The sequence below is a fragment of the Aspergillus pseudonomiae genome (genome assembly GCF_009193645.1).
Source record: "Aspergillus pseudonomiae strain CBS 119388 unplaced genomic scaffold BDV37scaffold_29, whole genome shotgun sequence".
Taxonomy (NCBI): Eukaryota; Fungi; Ascomycota; class Eurotiomycetes; order Eurotiales; family Aspergillaceae; genus Aspergillus; species Aspergillus pseudonomiae.
In genome coordinates, this window is record NW_022476021.1 from 52,346 (window position 1) to 73,347 (window position 21,002).

The following is a 21,002-nucleotide window of genomic DNA, read 5'->3' on the forward strand; positions in this document are numbered from 1 at the left end:
TTATAAGAGTTCCTCTGCAGGTAGGGTTGAGCATGGAGACCAGACCTGCCTATGAGAGGACTCTTGAAGAGTCCCAGCTCTTTGAGCATCTTCCGAATGAGGTAGCGGAACTCATTCGCACATCTTCGGGGACTCAGTACCTCAATGCGCTTGCGGTTGGTGCATTGCGATCAAAATGTACAGAAGGCTTTTTCTGCCTATATGAGCCGATCTTTGTGGATCTGGCAGCAAGATGGCTTGCTTCAGACTTTCATAATAACCAAGTCGACATTATCTCCGCTTTTTCACGAATCCTACCGTTTGCGCCATTTCTTGCTTCTTTCGCAAGCCAATATGCTAGTTCTCGGGCTGGACCTCTATCCGTTTTGGCTGCATCTGACGAGGCAACGCTTCTGCAATTAGATGATACCACTATTCGCACACTATTATTGTCGGTCTTTAGACTTCTCTCATATGACTTAGAGACTTTCTCGAGTACCATCTCGCCGTCACGCCTTCAATCCCTCTTCCAACATCCAGACCCCTCCATACGGTATCTTGCGATTCGATGTTTTGCCTTGTATATGCACGCAGCGGATGCTGCCACTGAGAAAATGGTTCAGAAGTATATTGGTGCCGATGTTATTGAAGGTGAATGGGAAGGGATCGTGATCGACTATCGCTGCCTTGGTTTGTGGGAAGAGCGTCGGTGGGGTACTCTGGAGAAACAGACACGAATTGCACGGTCAGGTCGGTCGGTCGAGGACATTCTATCACAAGTTGAGAAGCTCCGGGAGTATTTCACGCCCCGGACTGCTGAAGTCTGCGGTGTTCTTATTCCTCGACTAAATGAGATGCCAACCCCAGCATCTTCAATTGTGAAAGCGCCTACCGCTGTGAGGAATCTTCGTAGGATCGCGACGGCATTGACTGCCTCGAATCCCTTGCTATTAGTTGGTTTACCGAATTCTGGCAAGACTTCTTTGGTCAATGACGTTGCCGCAACCATGGGCCAGTCTGAATCTATGGTTACCTTACATCTAAATGAGCAGACGGATGCTAAGAGTCTTCTTGGGATGTACTCAACGTCCCCTGCCACTGGCTCATTTTCATGGCAACCAGGCGTATTGACTAAAGCAGCCAGGGAAGGCCGATGGATTCTAATCGAGGATTTAGACCGTGCACCTTCTGAAGTTATCGGTCTTATCTTGCCTATCATCGAGAAAGGAGAATTGACTATAGCAAGTAGAAAAGAACGGATAAAGTGCGCTGAGGGGTTCAAGATCATTGCGACCATGAAGTCATCATATAATATCGCAGGCGAAGAAGTCGCTCCAAGCACAACAATCCTGGGAAGCAGATTGTGGCAGAGGGTTCACATCGAACCCCTCTCAATTGACGAAATCCAAGAAGTCATTACGCAAAAATTCCCACTTCTTGAGTCTCGGGTTCCGACTATCATGAATGTTTACCAAAGGCTTTGCTCTTCTTTTCACGGAAGCCTCGCGATCAAGAGCTCTCAAGGCCGGACTCCAGGTCTCCGTGATCTTATCAAACTCTGTAGCCGGATGCATAGGCGACTGCAGCGTCTAGGAGCTAAGACTGGCTATGAAGCTATGCCGGAAGGTGCTGAGGATGAAATATTCTTGGATGTTGTGGACATATTCCTCAGTTACATCCCAGAAAAATCATTGGCAGAGTCACTTGCCCTAGTTGCCGCGGAGGCGCTTCAGATATCACCACAGCGAGCACAGTTCTGCCTTAGTGAACGAATTCCCGCGTATTCCGATCAGGGTAATAACATAGTGCTCGGTAGAGAAGTCTGCCGAAAGATCAAGGTACCCAGCGGTTCAGTTTCCAGGTCATCAACGCGTTTTGCTTCAACCAGAGCTGCGTTGAAGCTTATGGAACAGGCTGCAGCTGCCATACAAATGGCGGAGCCTATGCTCCTTGTCGGAGAGACAGGTATTGGAAAGACAACGGTGATTCAGCAGCTTGCTACCCTAATGCGGCAGAAGCTCACAGTTGTGAACTTGTCGCAGCAGAGTGAAAGTAGTGATTTGCTAGGTGGTTTCAAGCCTGTTAATATCCGTACAATGGCTGTTCCCATGCTTGACGAATTCAATGCTGTGTTTGAGTTGACGTTCTCAGCAAAGAAGAACCAGAAATTCTTGTCGTCCGTTGCAAAAAGCGTCGCTTCAGGAAACTGGGCACGGTTGGTACATCTTTGGCACGAAGCTGTTCGGTTAGCCGATGGTGTCTTCAAATCTAGTAACGGGCCCTCCCAAGAGGGTGAGGAGCAACCCACGAAGAAAAGGAAGTTGGACTCGCCCAAGTACCAGCATTTGCGGCAGAGATGGGAAAGGTTCGCAGGACAATTGAATGACTTCGAGGCTCAGGTGGCTCAGGGTGATGCCAAGTTTGCCTTCGCTTTTGTGCAGGGAAAGATTGTGAGGGCGTTACGAAATGGCGAATGGGTCCTCCTCGATGAGATTAATTTGGCCTCACCGGACACTCTTGAGAACATTGCTAGCCTTCTACACCACGGCACTGAAGGCTCACCATCTGTCCTGCTTTCCGAGGCTGGTGATGTGGAAAGGGTATTTGGACATCCGGACTTTCGCATATTTGGCGCTATGAACCCTGCTACAGACGCAGGAAAGAAGGATCTTCCTCCTGGTCTTCGCTCCCGGTTTACTGAACTCTATGTACACTCCCCAGATAGTGACCGGGATGATCTTCTTGCTCTGATCCAGAAGTATCTTGGTGATTTGACTTTAGGTGACATGAGAATCGCACCAGATCTTGCGCAGCTCTATCTGGAAACGAAGAAGCTCAGCAACGAAAACAAGCTTACAGATGGGGCTGGACAACGCCCACACTTTAGTATAAGAACTCTTGTTCGTGCCCTTATCTATGTCATTGATCACGCGCATGTCTATGGCCTACGCCGAGCAGTTTTCGAAGGATTCTCCATGAGCTTCCTGACTGTTTTGAGCCAAGAGTCGGAGAGACTGCTGCTGCCACTTCTTGAGACACACCTTTTTAGCAGTGCAAAGAACGCCAGAGCACTTCTCGGCCAGACGCCTAAGCCTCCAACCGATGGCTTCGACTATGTCCAGTTCAAGCATTACTGGATGCGACGTGGGCACTTGGTTCCAGAGGAACAACCACATTACATTATAACACCTTTCATAGAGAAAAACCTCAAGAACCTGGTCAGAGCCAGTTCAACGCGTCGGTTCCCTATATTGCTGCAGGGCCCAACTTCTGCTGGAAAAACAAGCATGATTGAGTACCTGGCGAAGGTTTCCGGAAACAAGTTTGTTCGTATCAACAATCACGAACACACAGACCTTCAAGAATACCTAGGCTCGTATGTGTCTAGCGATGACGGCACCCTTCGCTATCAAGAGGGCGTTCTCGTGGAGGCACTCAGAAACGGGTATTGGATTGTACTCGATGAACTCAACTTGGCACCGTCGGACGTCCTGGAGGCATTGAATCGACTTCTAGACGATAACCGCGAACTTTTCATACCAGAGACCCAGGAAGTTGTTCACCCACATCCAAATTTCATGCTGTTTGCGACCCAAAATCCAGCTGGTCTTTATGGCGGTCGTAAAGTTCTGTCCCGGGCTTTCCGGAATCGTTTTCTTGAGTTGCACTTTGATGATATTCCAGAGAGTGAGTTGGAATTCATCCTCAAGGAACGCTCCCAAATTGCACCTTCATTCTGTGCTAGAATAGTGTCTGTCTACCGGAAGCTGTCTCTACTGCGTCAAGCCAACAGACTCTTTGAGCAGAAAAACAGTTTTGCTACTCTACGTGATCTCTTTAGATGGGCTCTCCGACGAGCAGATGATCGCGAGCAGTTAGCGATAAACGGTTTTATGTTGCTTGCAGAGCGAGTTCGGAACCCACAGGAAAGGGCAGCTGTGAAGAGTGTGATTGAAGAGGTCATGCGAGTTCGTATAGATGAAGATGTGGTGTATAGTGCTTCCGAATTGGAGAAGCGTGCGCCTCATCTTCCCACCGGGGTCGTCTGGACCAAAGCAATGAGGAGGTTGTTCATCTTGGTGTCCGTTGCACTTGAGAACAATGAACCAGTTCTACTGGTAGGAGAAACCGGTTGTGGAAAGACACAGCTCTGTCAAGCAGTCGCAGAAGCCTATAAAAGACAGTTGCTCATTGTAAACGCCCATGTGAATCTTGAAACAGGCGATCTCATTGGTGCTCAACGGCCTGTAAGGAACAGGGGGGCTATTGAACATCAGCTATCGAGTGATCTTCAAGCAGTTCTTAAAGAAGGTGAACCTTTGCGACCATTGGAAGAAATGAGGCAGGTATTTAGTTCACTTACTGCGGACCAATTACAATCCTGTGATTCAGAACTTGTCCAGAGGATCCAAACGAACATTGCTCGTTTGAATGCTCTCTTTGAATGGTCTGATGGAAGCCTGATTACCGCCATGAAGACTGGGCAATACTTCCTCCTGGACGAAATCTCCCTTGCCGATGATTCAGTGTTGGAAAGACTTAACAGTGTTTTAGAGCCTCATAGGTCAATTTTGCTTGCAGAAAAGGGACCCATCAACTCTATGGTAGTTGCTGACTCTGGGTTCCAATTTCTGTCTACAATGAATCCTGGTGGTGATTATGGAAAACGCGAACTTTCAGCTGCTCTTCGTAATCGAATGACTGAAATATGGGCCCCTCAACTCTCTGAAGATGAGGATATTCTTCCTATCCTCCAGAGAAAGCTTGAACTGGACTCAGACCACATTACCAAAGCAATGCTAGAGTTTGCCAAGTGGTTCAAGTGTACCTTCCAAAATTCCTCCACCACATCACTTTCTCTTCGTGATCTTCTCGCCTGGGTTGATTTTGTCAACAAGTGCCGAACTGCGGATCCTCTATTCGCAGTAGTACAGGGTGCTGCTATGGTGTTTATAGACACATTGGGTGCGAATCCAGCAGCGATGCTTGCGACAGCGCTACATGATCTCGAGGGAAATCGTCGACTCTGTCTTGATAAGCTCCGTGAACTCTTTGATGTCGATGCTTCAACTATCTATCTGCAGAAGTCGACCATTGAGATTGAAAACGGTTCTCTACGCGTAGGACCATTTGCCCTTGAAATGAACGGAAGCACAGAGCCAGACCCTCAATTCATCTTGGATGCACCCACCACGATAGCTAACTCAGTAAGAATTGCTCGTGGTTTACAACTTTCGAAACCTATCCTGCTTGAAGGAAGCCCCGGTGTCGGCAAAACTACACTGGTGACTGCCCTTGCCAAGGCACTGGGAAAGCCTCTGACACGTATCAATCTTTCGGAACAGACAGACCTCACAGACCTCTTTGGTTCCGATGTCCCTGTGGAAGGAGGTGATGTCGGTCAATTTACTTGGCGAGACGCTCCGTTCTTGCAAGCAATGCAACGCGGTGACTGGGTTCTCCTGGATGAGATGAACTTGGCATCCCAATCCGTTCTTGAGGGGTTGAATGCCTGTTTGGATCATCGTCAAACGGTTTATGTTGCTGAATTAGATCAATCTTTCAAGAGACATCCGGACTTCGTTCTTTTCGCTGCACAAAATCCGCATCACCAAGGTGGTGGCAGAAAGGGCCTTCCTGCCTCATTCGTTAACAGATTTACAGTCGTTTATGCTGACAGCTTTACCGACACTGATCTGAAAAGGATATGCGCAAAGCTCTTCCCTGGAAGTCCATCTTGGCAGACAGACAAGCTAGTTGATTTCGTGTCGTTGCTGAACAAAGCTATTGTCAATGAACGCCGATTAGGGGCTGTAGGCGGTCCGTGGGAAATCAACTTGCGAGACATTCAAAGATGGCTTCAGTTGGCAGACCGTGGGACCCTACAGGTATCGGCCAATAGCTTCCTTGACGTGATAATATCACAGAGATTCCGCTCCCAGGATGACCGAGATTTGGTCACTCGCTTGTATAAGCAAGTCTTCAGCGAGGTCCCGGCGCCCAACAAGAGCTATTACCATAACCTTACGCCGGAATACATGCAGGTTGGGCTTGGTATCATGCAGAGAGATCTATACCTCCAACGAACCCAAGAATCCCAGATGAGAGTACTCCCAAGGGACCTCAGTGTCCTCGAGTCCCTTATGCTGTGCATAGAGCAGTCGTGGCCCAGTATTTTGGTGGGACCGTCTGGATGCGGAAAGACCACCCTGATCAGAAAGCTCGCAGCTGTGAATGGCGCAAGCTTAGTTGAATTAGCTCTCAGTGCTGATACCGATACAATGGATCTGATTGGTGGCTTTGAACAAATTGACTATCGAAGGGAGATTTCGTCTCTCGTTCACGATGTCTCTCTGTTCCTTCAACAACAGATTCTTTCCATAAATTCAGCAGGAACAGCTCTGAACGAGACCCCCATTGTATTGGAGATATTCGAGAAACTGCAAAGGCCGGATGCCTCTCTGGAAAGCATTTGTACATTCCTCACGATGCTAAGCCAAACGTATCCACAGACTGCTTTTGATGATATGCTTCTCCGAGCCCAGACTCTGCTGGAAACAACAAAGCAGTCGGATAAAATGAAAGTTGGCTTCGAGTGGACGGAAGGTGTCCTGACTCAAGCTGTACAGCACGGCTACTGGGTTATCCTGGACAATGCAAATCTGTGCAACCCATCTGTTCTTGATAGACTGAACTCTCTCACTGAACCAAATGGAGCTCTTATACTGAATGAACAGCGCACTGAAGATGGATCAGCCCGTATCATCACACCGCATCCGAACTTCCGTCTTTTCCTTACGATGGATTCTCGCCATGGGGAATTGTCCCGCGCAATGCGGAATCGTTGCGTTGAAATATGCTTTTTGCCACAGGAAGACGAGACTGCAGTCACTACGTCTGTGCCTGCCTACACCTGCGAATCCTTCTTATACCGTCTTCGGCCTCTTTGGAATCTCGAGCCTTCGGCGAGTCCTGATGATATCTCAAGGCTCCTCTGTGAAGTTTGCTTAGACCATCTTTCAATCATGGACCTTGCCTACTTGCAGCAGTCACTAAAGTACTTCTTACCTTATCACGGTAAATCAGTGGGTGATGTTCTTTCCTCCGCAATGCATCGATATGTATCGGTTATTCATGGAAACTCGCACTGGAAACCCATCGAATCTACCAAGAAGGCCATTGAGTTGAGCCGCGCTTCCTTCGCTATTCAAGGCCCTTCACAGCCTCTTCATCCTCTTGTGAACGAGCCGCTGGTCTCACTATTGGCCAACGAAGTGCCCTACACTTCGCTAGTGACCCTGGCACATCTCCAGGAGTCTAAACTTGACCTACAACTTCTAAAACAAGGTTTATTGCAAGCGGATGAATCCGGGAAGCTTCTCAAACCCAGCCAGATGAGTCGCTTAGAACGTTCTTTAGCATCGGCACGGATACCTTCATTGATGAAGGATGCAACACAGCCGATTGGTTCTTTCCTATCTGACTGTGGCCAGGCAATGTACGATATGATTCAGAATCTCGGGCAGGATACTCTTCAGAACCCTCACATAGCAAACGCTCTTCGAACTGTGCTCAACTTCTGCATGGACATTTTTAGACTGACTGCGGCGAAGGACATCGACGAGGGCGAGTTTCAGGTCTATCTTCAGATTGGTAGAGAGCTGTGCGCTGCGTTATCGAGCTCTTTCGATCCTCTACAGCAATTAGCCGTCGCTCTGTCCCAAGCGCTGAGTCGATTCCAGGAGAGCTGGGCTTTGAAGACTGGGCTCAGTATGCAAAGACTCTGGGAGTCGTGGAGACCTGCAACCCCTGCAACTGGAGGCCAACTGAAGTCTATCCTAGACCTGGAAAGTGTGGCTTCTGAATTTACAAATATCGCGACCAAGACTCATCTTGATCTATCTCAATTAAGCCAAGTGCGCAACTCTCTGGTCAACGCTCAACAATCCATTGTCCTGCATGGTGCCGATGAAGGGCAATTAGTACAGAATCTCAGACAGACAGTTAGTGAGCTGGCAAGCGTTGTACAACGCTCTGATATAATTGCATCCCCATACTTCTCCAACGAATTCGAAGCATTGTGCCAATACCATGACATTTTCACGCTCATGCATAACAGCAAAGCAGGGGACAATGTGATAAAGTCCATCTTACCGTTACTGGCTGGCCGTGACGCACGACCATTGAATGTGTCAGCCTTCCAGACACAGGTTCCCGAGGTCCTCCACAGACTTGCTTTATACTCCGGGTCTGAACACTCATCAACATTCGGTTCAGCCATTAGTGGCACTTTGTCTCTCTCACTATTAGAGAAGCTGACGAATGTCGGTGTCACAATCCTGGGTCAGATGGACTCTCTGGAGGTGGAAAAGCAAACTCTTTCCAAGGCCTTGGCTCTATCTTCTTGGGAGATTGCTATGGATCAGCATCTTGTGCTGAGGCAGGTATCGTCGAAGCTAGCTATGGAGCTAGTCATTGCCCATAAGGAATTCTTCGAGCCTCAATCTCTGGAGAAACTGGTCACTATTCTCCGCACTGTTGAAGAGCAAGGCTACTGCGCCGAATCTGGGTTGCTGAATATCCGCTTAGAAAAGAGTCTCCCAAGCGATCATTACTTCAAGAGCTTCGCAGAACAAGAACTTCCAAACCTCATTGCGTTGTTGGCAACTAACTCAGTACAAAAGAACGACAAGTCAATTCAGCACACTGGAGCAGCTGTAGTTCAATTGGCTGCCATTCTCCTGCGGCTTTACGTCCCAGACAAGCCATTTGATCCATCGCTGGGATTAGTTGTCCAAAGGCAAAGACATAGCCAACGTTCTTCGGAACTTACAGATAAGGCTACCGCCATCGCTTCATTCGAACGGGTGTTTTCTGGCCAACCCTCGAACATCCGGCATGACCTCATTCAGGGTGAATTGCGTGACCTTGGTTCTGCTCCTCCTCCTTCATCGGTTACCCGACCTCAAGTTTCTGAGCTAAGCATCCTGCACGGCGAATTTACCAGCGTGATAAAATCAGTTCTTGAAAGGCTCCCTAAAGACATGCTTGGCGCAACGAGCGAGATCTCTTCAGAGTCTCAGAGTCTGGTGAATTTACTCCGTGATAATATCCACCAATTGAGTCGACGTCTCAGCACCCACTATAGATCATATGATGACATAGTCGTTTCCGCTGTTCGCTTCCTTCAAATCCTGGATCTGGGACTTTTCCTAATGTCCGGAAGATCACAGCAGTCAAGCGATGTGCAGGTGGTGGATGCAATCAGTGGAAGCACCCCATTCCTTGGAGGCATTCATCACCCACTCTCGGATCTGTACCATCAGAATTCAAATATAGACTCAAGACATGCAATTGACATGTGGTTCCACGAACTATCATCTTTGAGAGTGGCCGAGAATGCAGATCCGGGAATTCTTCACACTCAAGTTGGGCGCAATGCTCTTCGCCGCCTGTTCGAACAGTTCCATGGGTTATGGAAAGCGAAACTACGGGAAGATCAGGAGGAAGAGGCAAAGAAAGCGAGCCTTTACCAATACAGAGGATCCTGGGAAGACAGCGAGGAGGTTGATGAGAATGAGCTGCGTGAGCTCTTCCCTACTTATGAAGAGGAGTCCGTTGATGATGGTAAAAGGCCAACTCGTCTTGATCCCAAGAATATCTCGATCCGACTTGCCTCGCTTCACGCAAACATCTTCCAATCAGAAGATCCTGGGCGAGTCCTGACAGCTTACGTGAAGCAGTCTGCTCAGCTGTTGGCCTCGCTGTGGTCCGAGGGTGATTCTTCAGTAACACAGGTGCATCCTAGGGATCATCTCTCTGGTGTTCTTTTGTTGCTTGAGGATTCTGTCCACAAGGAAAATAATTCCAAGAACACGTACAACTTCTATGTGGACGCAAATCCTGATGAAGGCAGAAAGCTTGTATCTCTAACAGTGGCAACAGAATCACGTTTCTTACAGATCCAGAGCGCCTGGCCGGAACATGCAGTGCTTGCAGATGTCATCCTTTGCTGCAAGGAGATACTCCAATTCAAGCATGCCGAGCCTGTCGCAAAATTCCTCACCAAGCTTGAAAAGCTTCATGGCCTTGTCCATGAGTGGCAGCTTGTTGCAAGCAGAGAGTACTCAGCTGCTGGTGTCTATGACGAGATCACGAACTTGATCATTAACTGGCGACGTCTTGAATTGTCGACCTGGGCAAGGCTTCTGGATCTCGAGAAAGAAAAATGTGTCCAGGATGTCAGCCAATGGTGGTTTGTGGCTTACGAAGCCATTATCGGAGCTCCTGTCCAACTCGCGGAATCTGGTCAAACAGACCTGAGTGAGCATACTCAAGAAGTGATTGCCACGCTGGAGAACTTCTTCCGCTCAACCACCTTGGGTCAGTACAGCGAACGTTTGCTGCTCGTCAAGAACTTCCGGTCTCTGCTGTCGCTTTACATTCAGGATTTCCCTTGCCTGAAGCAATTGGTGTCCGCACTAGATAACTTCATGCAGCATTACACACAGTTCGGACCACCGGTGCACAAGCTACTCAAGGAGCGGAGGTCGACACTCGAAAAAGACATCAAGGAACAAATCCAGCTGGCCAGTTGGAAGGACACAAATATTGTAGCGCTCCGAGAAAGTGCGAAAAGGTCGCATCATAAACTGTTCAAACTCGTACGGAAATACCGAGAAATCTTGGCTCAACCTGTCCAGCATATCTTGGACCAAGATATGCCAGATGACAATGAGGAGCCTGGCTCCACTGACCAAGCATTGATCCTACCTTCAGCAAGTTTCCCAGAAGCGCTCGCCTTGTGCCAGAAGGAGAACAAAATCTGGCAAAACAGACCGCCTCGGTTCAGGGATCCTGATGGCACCGTCAGCAACATGGCTCACATGTATGTGTCTCTCTCGACAGAGTTTGACGTTTCGGAAGATCTCGATAGCTTCATGAAGTACTTCTTAGAAAGCATCAAGGAGTTCCGATCACAAACTCCGAAGACCTTGACTGAGGAAAACAAGGATGATGTCCAACATCTCAAGGTTCAAAAGCGCCGCTTCTATGCTGATACTTTGCGGCGGCTGCTAGAGATGGGTGTCAAGCGTAATGCTAGCACTAGCTTGATTGAAGCACAGGCATCTGTTGCACAAGTTCTTGCCAGCAGTCCGGCTCTTGAGGTTGGCTCTGTAACAACCACTGTCGTCAGAAGCTCCAATCTCTATTTCCACAGACTTCTGGACATCCTTCCTCGGGTTCGCCAAGCGGCGCATAATTACTCGGAAGACCTCAGCAATGTTGAAGTTTCAAGAAGCTCAGGGTCCGTTGAGCATCTTTTGCATTTGGTTAGAAAACAACGAGCAGCCATAGCTCCAGCAATGTCTGGTGTGGAATCGCTCCAGTCAACACTCGTCAAGATTTCAAACCTTTGGACATCTAACCCTACCTCGGTCCTCAAGTCACGCCCCCAATTTTCGAATGAGGTTCGCGATACAGCCAGAGCTGTAGCCTGGTTGACCCCTATTCTTGGCCTCTCCATGACAGTCGTGGAACTACACGCCAAGTTCTCCGGCATCAACTCGTCGAACATTGTGGATGGCCTTCGCTCCTGGAAAGAAGTCTTCAGCAAGCTGCACAAGTCACTGGGTAGTCTGCCAGAGTTACCCCATGGCGTAACTTCACAGCTACATGTAGAGATTCTGAAGGAAGCATCTTCCTCCTTTGATAAGCTAAACACTGACCTTACGGGCTGGGCCAAGAGCCGACCTGATCTGTCATTCGTCCTGATGCAGCTAACTCCCTGGGCTCACGTTAGTATTGAGCAAGCTGAGGGGTTGCAGTCTAAGAATACTCTCGCTATCGAGGAGTTTGATGGCAGCCTGCTCACAGCAATTGACAAGATCCTCGTCAGTCTCCAGAAGCTGAAGGAGGTACCATCACTGATCGTATCCCCGGGCTCATTGTCACGGAGCGACGAGTTCTTCACCAGGGCTTTGAAGGCGGTTCATTTGTCCGATATCACAAGCTCCCTGGAGTCTGTTTTGGATCAGCTACAGGGCCTCAAGACACGTTCAAACTCTGGTCTTGCTCCTGCTGTCGCATTGGTTGCAAGCTTGTTGCCTATCATGAACAAGTATCGCAACATTTGTAAGGATCTCGTCGATCGCTACCTGACCGTGCATCGTGAGACATGCAAAATGTCCTACTTGCTGGCCAAGTCATTTACTCAGATCGCATCTGAGGGATTCTGTACTCCCGCAGAAGCGTCGACGGAAGAAAGCAAATCTGGGAAGCTGGAGAGTGGAACGGGTCTCGGCGAAGGACAAGGAGCTGAAGATATCAGTAACGATATTGGTGATGATGAAGACTTGTCGGAGCTTGCTCAACAGGAACAGACTGAAGAGCCTAACGAGGATATGGACGAGTCAGGAGACGCAGTAAACATGGATCAAGAAGAATTACAGGGAGAGACAGGCGAACACAAGAAAGAGGATGATGAAGAGGACGCCAGCGGCGACGAAGAGGATGACAACATTGATGAGGAAGTAGGCAGTGTTGACGATCTTGAGGAAACTGCAGTCGATGAAAAGATGTGGGATGGCGCCCACGATGAAGAGCAGAAGGAGACCGAGAACAAAGAAGGCAAGGGACAGTCTGAGTCTGATGAACAAACCGCTGCGCAAGAGAGCAAGGAGAAGGAAGGAGAAAATGGAGAAGGCAAGAATGAAGAAGACCAGGAGGAAGAGGAAGAGGAAGAAGAAGAATCTCCAGACGATGAAGGCGAGGCTGTTGGACGCGAGGAGATGGATGTCACGGACCCTCATGCCAAGGAACAAGATGCTCTCGACCTTCCAGAAGAGATGCAGCTTGACGGCGATGAAATGGATAAAGACGAGGGCAACGAGAGTGACGATGGCCTTGACGATGGTCTCGACGACGATCTTCCTCCAGCTGAAGATGAGCAGCCTTTTGATGGGAAAGAGGAAGAGAATGTTGAGAACCCTGATTTGGATCAACCAGCAGAGGACCCAGAGGCCGTGCAGGGTGATGAAGAAGCGGCAGCTGAAGATGAAGAAATGAAAGAGGCCGAAGCCGAAGAGACAAATGAGCCCGGGGAAGAAGAACCGGAAGAGGCTCAACAGGATGATTTCTTAACTCAACGTGATGAAAATGAAGAGGCTGGCGAAGAAGTGGCACCAAGCGAGGCTGTTAATGGTGGACTCGGTGCGGACCAAGATCAAAATATGGACCAAGGCACATCTGGCAATGCAGAGCAGGAGAGTGGCTCAGCTGATCAGTCTGATAATAAACAAAAGACTGGTGCTGCCAACGAAGGAGAAGACAATGAGCGGCATAGAGACGCAGGCGGCGGAGATGATGCCAACTGCAACGATCCGCAGTTGCAGGCCTTCAAGAAAATGGGCGACATCCTCGAACAGTGGCATCGCCGGCAAAAGGAGATCATGGAGGCCTCTAAACAGGAAGAGGACGAGTCAGATCAGCCGTTGCCTCAGGATACCGACATGGCTGATGCCGATTTCGAGCATCTTGCAGACCAAGACGATGTTGCTGATACCCAAGCGCTTGGCCAGGCTAATGACGAGCAAACACAGGCTCTTGATCAAAACAAGGGTGTCGAGTCGGATGCCAAGCATGGTGACAACGAACCTTTGCCGGACGCTTCTGAAGAGCCCCAGGACACCCTCGAGAACAAGATGCAGGACGAGATGCAGCTGGATGCTGCTAGTGAGTCTAAGGACCAAACTGCCGGTGCATTGATCCCTGGCAGCTCGCACACCCAGGAGCGCACAGTCGACGCCGCTGGCCAGCAGGAAGCCATCGAGGAACTCGATGAGGTAGATGCACAATTGGCGGCAATCCATCTGTCTTCTTCGCTCCCTCCACTTACACCTCGCGATGAGGCTCAACGGCTCTGGTCGCATTACGAATCCGTCACGAACGATCTCTCACTCTCTCTAACAGAACAATTGCGTTTGATCTTAGCGCCGACCATGGCCACCAAGCTGCGTGGCGATTTCCGGACAGGAAAGCGACTGAATATTAAGCGCATCATTCCATATATTGCCTCGCAGTACAAGCGAGACAAGATTTGGATGCGACGGTCAATTCCCTCGAAGCGCAACTACCAGATCATGCTTTCTGTCGACGACAGTAAGTCTATGTTAGAGAGTGGAAGTGGTCAATTGGCATTCGAAACGCTTGCACTCGTCGCCAAGAGTCTTAGTATGCTTGAAGCAGGAGATCTTTGTGTCCTCGGATTCGGAAACGAGGATCACGTTAGAGTCGCACATGAATTCGGCAAGCCGTTCTCTTCGGAGGCTGGCACACAGGTGTTCCAGCACTTCAGCTACCAGCAGACAGGTACAAACGTTCGGAAATTGATCGCCGATTCGATCGCTCTGTTCCGCGAAGCTCGCTGGAAGCAATCACCTGGCTCGGGCAATGCTGATCTTTGGCAGCTGGAGCTCATTATCTCTGACGGTATTTGTGAAGACCATGAGACTATCCAGCGTCTTGTGCGCCAGGCTCAGGAAGAACGTATCATGATTGTGTTCATCATTGTCGATGCTGTCAAGGGCAGCTCCATCTTGGATCTCACTCAGGCAAGCTTTGAGCCTGATACGGAGAGCGGCACTGGGGAGATGAAGTTGAAGATGAAGAGATATCTGGAAGGTTTCCCATTCCCTTACTATTTGGTTGTGCGTGACGTTCGGGAGTTACCCGCTGTTTTGGCTACGGCGTTGAAGCAATGGTTTGCGGAGGTTGTTGATGTTTCTTCCTAAAAGTTGCATATTGATGTTTTGGTTTGGTTATAGAAAAGAGCGTTTCTTTGTTACATGTATATATTCTTCTTGTATGTGAATGCGGGATATAAATTAAAATCTCATTTACTTTCAAAGCACCTCTGAACAAAACCAGGTAGTACCCATAAATCCAAACTCCTATTCTTCCATGCGAATTGATTCGTACATATACAACGTTGATATCCGAGTTGAGAGACAAAGAAGGAAATGCATATTTTACCAGCCATACTTCGACCCAGCCTCCTTCTTGTTCCTTCGTCCAGAAGCAAAGCTCTCCTCCAAAGCTTCCCGCTGAGAGCTTGCCGCATTGACCAGCTGTTGCAGCGTGTGCTTTCCGGGAGCAATGGCACGAACCGGGTTGTGCTGAACCGCCATATCGGTCTGATGCGCCATCTCCTGGTTGGCAATATACTCCTTGTCAGTGTTGAAATGAAGAATCCGCGATTTCGAGGCGTCCGCATTGCGACCAAAGAGGTGCCGTCGTTGAGACCGCGACAGATTCAGATCATCCGCGATATTATCCAACGTCTGCGTCGTCGCCGGCTCCGACAACACAGCCGGAGCCTGAGGCTCGCGCTCTACCTCCGGACCGGCCTCCGGCGCATCCTTGTCCGCAGTATACACTAACGGCTCATACGTGGCGCTCTGCGCCTGAGGACCCTGAGCGACACTAGCGACAGACTCGCTCGACCCCAGCGAGAAAAGACTCACTTTCGGTTTCGGCGCAGGCGGCTGCAAAGGAGCAGAGGCAGAAGCAGCAGCAGGCTTAGCCTGTTCCGAGACCGGCTCCTGAGCAGCAGTCTCGACCGGTTTCGACGAAACAACTTTCTTCTTCTTCTGTGTGCCCCGCCCCACAGACAACGGCTTAAACATCATCGGATTCCCCTTCAGCTTCACCTCCTCGGGCTTCTTCATCTGCAGCCCACCGTCGCCAGTATCCTCCCTCAAACTCCCAGCCTTGGGAATCGTCCCATCATCATCATCCTTCCCCCCGCTGCCAGTAGCCGCCTGTTCCATAGCCCACTCATTCCGACTCTCCTCATCCAACCCGCGATCAAACCCCGGCTCAGCCCCCGTCTTCAAACTAAACACTTTCCGCCCCGCAGCAGCACCCTTCTTCTCCGCCGCAGCAGCGGGTGAAGCCCTCTTCGGCGCAGGCAAAAACGAATTAAACCCCGCGAACGCGCCCCCACCACCTATCTTTGCTTTCTTCCGCGCTGGCCCGTCCTCGTTGTTATCGTTGGCATCTTCGGGTTTGAGGTCCAGCGCGACCCGGATCTTGCGCGGGTTGCTGCTGTCGACGAGTTTGGGTTTTGGGGCGGCGGTCGTCGGTTTTGTGGTGGTGGTCTGTGGGGTGGGTTTTGTGGTGGTTTCGGGTTCGGGGTCTGAGGCTTCGGAGTCGGAGTAGGATACTAGCGCCATTCTTTTTTGGATTTTCTGGGTTTGTTGGATTGGGGTGAGGTTGGAGGTTGATGCGAGTAAAAGTAAAGTAAAGTAAATTGATGATGGCGATAGTGAAGGCGGAAGGTTCGATTACTGTATTGACGGTACTGCACGGGCCATTGTATTTAAGGTAAGGCGGAACCCTAATTTATGGCTTGTTGACTGCGAGACTTGAGCTTTGGGATGGGGGGTTTGTTGCTTCAAGAACGAGGTCTAGATTTGATTATGGTTTGGTCTCGTCTAGAACAGCGTATGTGACTTGCTTTGATGAGTGTGTTCACTGTCTAGTAGTTCGTTGGTGGTGTTTTGTAGAGCTTGAATACTCTGGTACTTGCACTATGCTATCTCCATGGCATATCTTCATGATGTACAAAGTACTTTAGGCATAGTTTCACTTAACACAACACCGACAAACGAGGAAAACAGAGAAATATGAGAAATGAAGAAGAAAAGCAACGGATATAACTACTCCAACCTCAAATCGATTCTACAGTCACCCAAACCTAGCCTAGCCACACAGTATCCATAAGCCTCCATGGTCCAAACCAGTCTAAGCCAATCTCAGTCCCGGAAAACCCTTACCTACCTAGACCAAAATACCGAAAACACAAGCACTAGACAAAAAACAAACCCAACCAAGAATGACATCATCCCAGCCCGCCCAAATCTGAGACCCAAGATGATCAGATAAGATAAGAAAAACCACCCGCTTACTCATTCCTCCCTTTTGAATCTCACATTTTCATGTTTATCCCCATCCTCCCTCCATTTAATTCATTTTCCCTCCCTTAATCCACCCTACTTCTAACCAAAATAACCATGCCATAACCAAGGTCCAACTATACCCCCCCACCCAAAAAAAAAAACCCACACAACAATGGACCCCCCCGAACCCCAGCCCGACAAGCAACAACCCAAACCAGGCAAATTCCGCTTCAAGTCATCAAAAGCCAAGTCCAGCAGTTCGCGACGAGACGAGCCCAGCTCCACCCACCACCACCACCACCACCGGCACAGACATTCCTCCTCACACCGCCACAGATCCAGACGCCATCATCGGCGACGCTCGGCTTCCCCGACTCCGGACGAACAGCCAGGCCTCAACGCCGACGCAGCGTTTCGGGAATCTCTGTTCGATGCGCTGGGCGACGACGAGGGCGCCGCGTACTGGGAGTCTGTGTATGGACAGCCGATTCATAATTATGCCGTGCCGGATGTGCCTAAGGGGCCGAATGGGGAACTCGAGCAGATGGATGAGGAGGAGTATGCGAGCTATGTGCGGACGAAGATGTGGGAGCGGACTAGGGAGGGGATGCTTGCTGAGCAGGAGCGGTTGAGGGCGGAGAAGGCAAGGCAGAGGAGACGGGAGGAGAGGAGGGAGGAGGATCTGCGGGAGAAGATGCGGTTTGAGAGGGCGATGGAGGAGAGCTTGCGGCGGGGGAAGGAGAGGAGGAGGGTGAAGGCTTGGGGGCGCGTTTGGGAGGACTATGTCCGGTCTTGGGGGGAGGTTGATCGGGCGGTTGAGCAGGTTAGGGATACTGGTGGTGGTGGTGGTGGCGGGGAGGGAGCTAGGCTGAGGAATTTGGTCTTTTGGCCGGTTGAGTCGGGGAAGAGGGCGGATGTGAGTCGGGAGACGGTTGAGGAGTTTATGCGCCATGCGCCGGGGGAGGATCTGTTGGCGGTTTTGAAGGCTGAGCGGGTGAGATGGCATCCGGATAAGATTCAGCATCGGTATGGTGCCTTGGGGATTGATGAGACGGTTATGCGCAGTGTTACTGAGGTTTTTCAGATTATTGATCGTCTGTGGAGTGAGATGAAAGGGCAGTCGTGAGCTGGTGTTGAGACTTGCATGGTGATGGCGTTCTGTGTTTACATATGATACCCTGATTGAGAATTGAACGCATGTCTTTGGACCTTACTACTACTATTCATGCTGCGCCTGTTCATGATATTCGTGACAGGCGCATAATTGGCATTGAAAGCTCCAAATTCGCATGGACTCGTGAAACTTTTGTTCGTCGCAATATATTGGAATCTCCAAGTAACAACACGGCTATGCAATCACGTAGAAACAGAACACCATACTCAATTTTTTTGGGGGGGTTTCTTTGTTTTTCCTGAATCTCTTCCATCACCACCTCTTAGAACCTCGAGTATCTCTGCTTGTTCCGGTATACGGTGAACCCAATATAGCAGCCGGCAACAACAGCCAAGAACAGAACAGCCTTGAACAGGAACCCGCTCCAGCTTCCCTTTCTCTTCTTGGTCTTCTTGACGCGACCGCTGTCGGTGCTTGGTCCACGGCTAGAGCGGCTGGAAGGTCCGACGCTGTAAAGGTTCTGTGATTTCACCGAGACGATGTCTTGGTTGTCGCTCAGTTCACCGGTCTCGCCAGAGAAGCCCAGGTACGCGACGGATGGGATAGCGATGTTGGTCTCGGGTGCGGTGAGGGTGAAGCAGTTGGTCCAGCTGTCCTCAGACTTGTACTGCAAGTCGAGAGTCAACGACTTGTCCTGGAAGTACGTCAAGCGGGCCTTGGTGGGGATCGAAGCGCCTCGCAAACCACGGGCCTGATCTTGTTAGCACACCTCTGCGTTACCCGGGTCTTGATGACTTACGGAACAACCAGCCAATTCATTGGCCTTGCCGTCATGCGCCTGATCGTAGCTAGTCTGTCCGTCGCCCATCATAGCCATCACGTAAGGGAACGAGGTGCCGGGACGGTTGTTCTTGTAGGTGTCGAAGAAGATACCGAGACCCTCGAAGTTATCCGTTGAACCAAAGACGGGACCCTGCGTGGCGCGCTGCTTGGTGAGCCACATGGCAAAGCCATCGCCGTGCAGGTTACCATTTCCATGAAGCTTGAATTCGAGCTCGATCTACACACTTGTCAGAACCGATTGTCGATTACCATAGCGGACAGAATGAACTGACCTCCCAGTTTGTCGCAGTAAGGGGAACCCGGGAGAAGATCCATCCCTGCTGCGAGGGTCGATCGGCCGTAAGACGGATGTATCTGCCATTGTTCAGCCCTTGCTCCTCTGAGACCATCGTGTGGGTGGGGTTGGGTACTTGTCTGCGCGGATTATCGTGTCGCCACCAAAATCGAACCAGCGGCTTTGGAAGTCTGAATCCAGATATGGCTATCATTGCGTTAACAGGGCTGTGTCTAGAGCGCCGAAACCGACCTAGTCGAAATCGCTGTGAATGAGTTGGATGGGACCCACCGGAGCGAGACTGTGAGTGCGAAGCTATTGACCCGGTTAGTTAGTGCGCGATCGTTATACGGTCGACTGGGTGTGCGGGCGTACTGGAATGCTCTTGATGTTCTCATCGCCGTCGTAAGCATTGGCCACTGGCATAGTCGCCAGGCCGGCAAGACACAGGAGGGAAGAAAGCCGCGGGAGTAGCATTGTGAGGCAGGAATTGATAAGGAACTATAACAAGTGGCAGACACAAACGACCGTGAAAGCAGGTAGGTTCTGATAGTTATGAATGACAGACTGCAGCTAACGAAATTGGGTTCCTTTCCACCAGCAAGGTGTAGATCAATGTCACCGGGACATGCACAAGCTCCGAGCTCAATGGCAGGAGACGGAGGACAAGGTCAATCGAACGGTAAGTCGACGACCGGAGAATGATAGGGAGAAATGTCAAAAAGAGAACGAAGGAGCGAAGAATGGAATGGAAGAAGAGCGGTGCCGAAGCAAACTGTCAGAAGGGAATCCCATGTAGACTGGTCAGAGATCGACGTCAGTAAACATGCAAACAAGTGTCCACATCGCAACTGTGGCGCAGTCAGCCCCGGCGAACGGACGTGCACCAGCCACAGGCCGGCCATCGCCCGCGGACTTGAGGTTCAGATCCTGTGGCCGGCCCCGTGACCTCAACAATTACTGTATCGCTGATTGACTATCCTGCCAAAAACATTTTAATTCCGCCTCTACTTCCCTTCATATCACATCTCTACCCATCAGCACAATGGCGCTCTTCGGATCCGGCTCCAACAATGCTTCTGGCAACCCGCAGGAGGTCAAGACTGCCATCATCAAGCAGCTCCAGCAAGAGGCTGCCATGGCCAATGCTCGCAATCTGATCGGAGTATGCCCAGATTCTCCTTGCGGCCAGCATCTAGTTTCTGACAACAGTATAGAAAGTGAATGAGCACTGCTTCGACGCCTGCATTCCCACCCCCGGCTCCTCCATCACCCCCAACGAAGAGACCTGTCTCTCTCAGTGCATGGAGAAGTACATCTCCTTCTGGAACACCGCCAGCCGTACCTACGTCTCTCGTGTCTCCCGCGAAAGCAAGCGTCTCGGCGGTGCTGAGAACCTCGCCATGATGGCCACCCCTACCGAGACCAGTCTGTAAATTAGCGTCGGGGTTTATAGGAAAATGGAAGCATTCTATAGATGGTAATCGGAAGCGCGATCGATTTCTCCAATTTTTTATGGACGTCAGCCTGGGTGTCCTGCAAATTCTCTTGTCACCTTTTCTCTCCTTTCATGATTTGGGGGGTGTATTGTTGGAATGGTGTACGATAACGGCGCACGTTTTGTGGTGGACTGGGGGTCCCCTATCAGACGGGTTGGAAGGCAACGGCAACGGATCCATAGTGGCAGACAGGCGTCCACTGGTAGCCTGTCTGGAGCATTTTGGTAGATGCGGTATGCAGAGATCCATAGCCTACTTTTATTGCATTTGAAAGATATGTACATTATACAGGTCTCCGAAAAAAGAAATGAACGAAGCAACCAAGTAGCATC

General features: G+C 50.2%; 5 protein-coding genes across 5 annotated transcripts; 3 read left to right on the forward strand and 2 right to left on the reverse strand.

The window, feature by feature from the left end:
• Nucleotides 1-32: 32 nt before the first annotated feature.
• Nucleotides 33-14,771, forward strand: BDV37DRAFT_271245 (AAA family ATPase midasin; the record flags this gene model as incomplete). Its single annotated transcript, XM_032084694.1, has 33 exons — nt 33-1,961; nt 1,995-2,108; nt 2,139-2,671; nt 2,705-2,737; nt 2,771-3,197; nt 3,240-3,309; nt 3,343-3,359; nt 3,396-3,630; nt 3,664-3,807; nt 3,841-3,874; nt 3,911-4,944; nt 4,975-5,036; nt 5,067-12,404; nt 12,438-12,545; nt 12,585-12,625; nt 12,656-12,894; nt 12,925-12,959; nt 12,993-13,011; nt 13,042-13,128; nt 13,159-13,191; nt 13,222-13,287; nt 13,327-13,532; nt 13,572-13,623; nt 13,657-13,717; nt 13,757-13,778; nt 13,812-13,823; nt 13,890-13,959; nt 14,014-14,089; nt 14,141-14,149; nt 14,207-14,264; nt 14,307-14,349; nt 14,401-14,558; nt 14,592-14,771. 33 exons carry the CDS (start codon nt 33-35, stop codon nt 14,769-14,771), a joined length of 13,545 nt encoding a protein of 4,514 aa, XP_031941886.1.
• Nucleotides 14,772-14,889: 118 nt separating this feature from the next.
• BDV37DRAFT_107074 (PRCC domain-containing protein) lies at nt 14,890-16,663 on the reverse strand. Its single transcript, XM_032078284.1, has one exon. It carries the CDS (start codon nt 16,212-16,214, stop codon nt 15,009-15,011), a length of 1,206 nt encoding a protein of 401 aa, XP_031941887.1. The 5' UTR covers nt 16,215-16,663; the 3' UTR covers nt 14,890-15,008.
• BDV37DRAFT_107085 (uncharacterized protein) lies at nt 16,664-18,440 on the forward strand. The gene has a single exon (XM_032078285.1). The coding sequence runs from the start codon at nt 17,113-17,115 to the stop codon at nt 18,064-18,066; it is 954 nt and encodes a 317-aa protein (XP_031941888.1). The 5' UTR covers nt 16,664-17,112; the 3' UTR covers nt 18,067-18,440.
• Nucleotides 18,222-19,745, reverse strand: BDV37DRAFT_107072 (legume-like lectin family protein). Its single transcript, XM_032078283.1, has 6 exons — nt 19,547-19,745; nt 19,463-19,486; nt 19,308-19,378; nt 19,170-19,251; nt 18,854-19,114; nt 18,222-18,805 (listed from the first exon to the last, which is right to left on the reverse strand). The coding sequence occupies exons 1-6, from the start codon at nt 19,646-19,648 to the stop codon at nt 18,377-18,379; spliced, it is 969 nt and encodes a 322-aa protein (XP_031941889.1). The 5' UTR covers nt 19,649-19,745; the 3' UTR covers nt 18,222-18,376.
• Nucleotides 19,746-20,108: 363 nt separating this feature from the next.
• On the forward strand, nt 20,109-20,650 carry tim13 (protein translocase subunit TIM13). Its single transcript, XM_032078286.1, has 2 exons — nt 20,109-20,336; nt 20,389-20,650. Exons 1-2 carry the CDS (start codon nt 20,217-20,219, stop codon nt 20,605-20,607), a joined length of 339 nt encoding a protein of 112 aa, XP_031941890.1. The 5' UTR covers nt 20,109-20,216; the 3' UTR covers nt 20,608-20,650.
• Nucleotides 20,651-21,002: the final 352 nt, after the last annotated feature.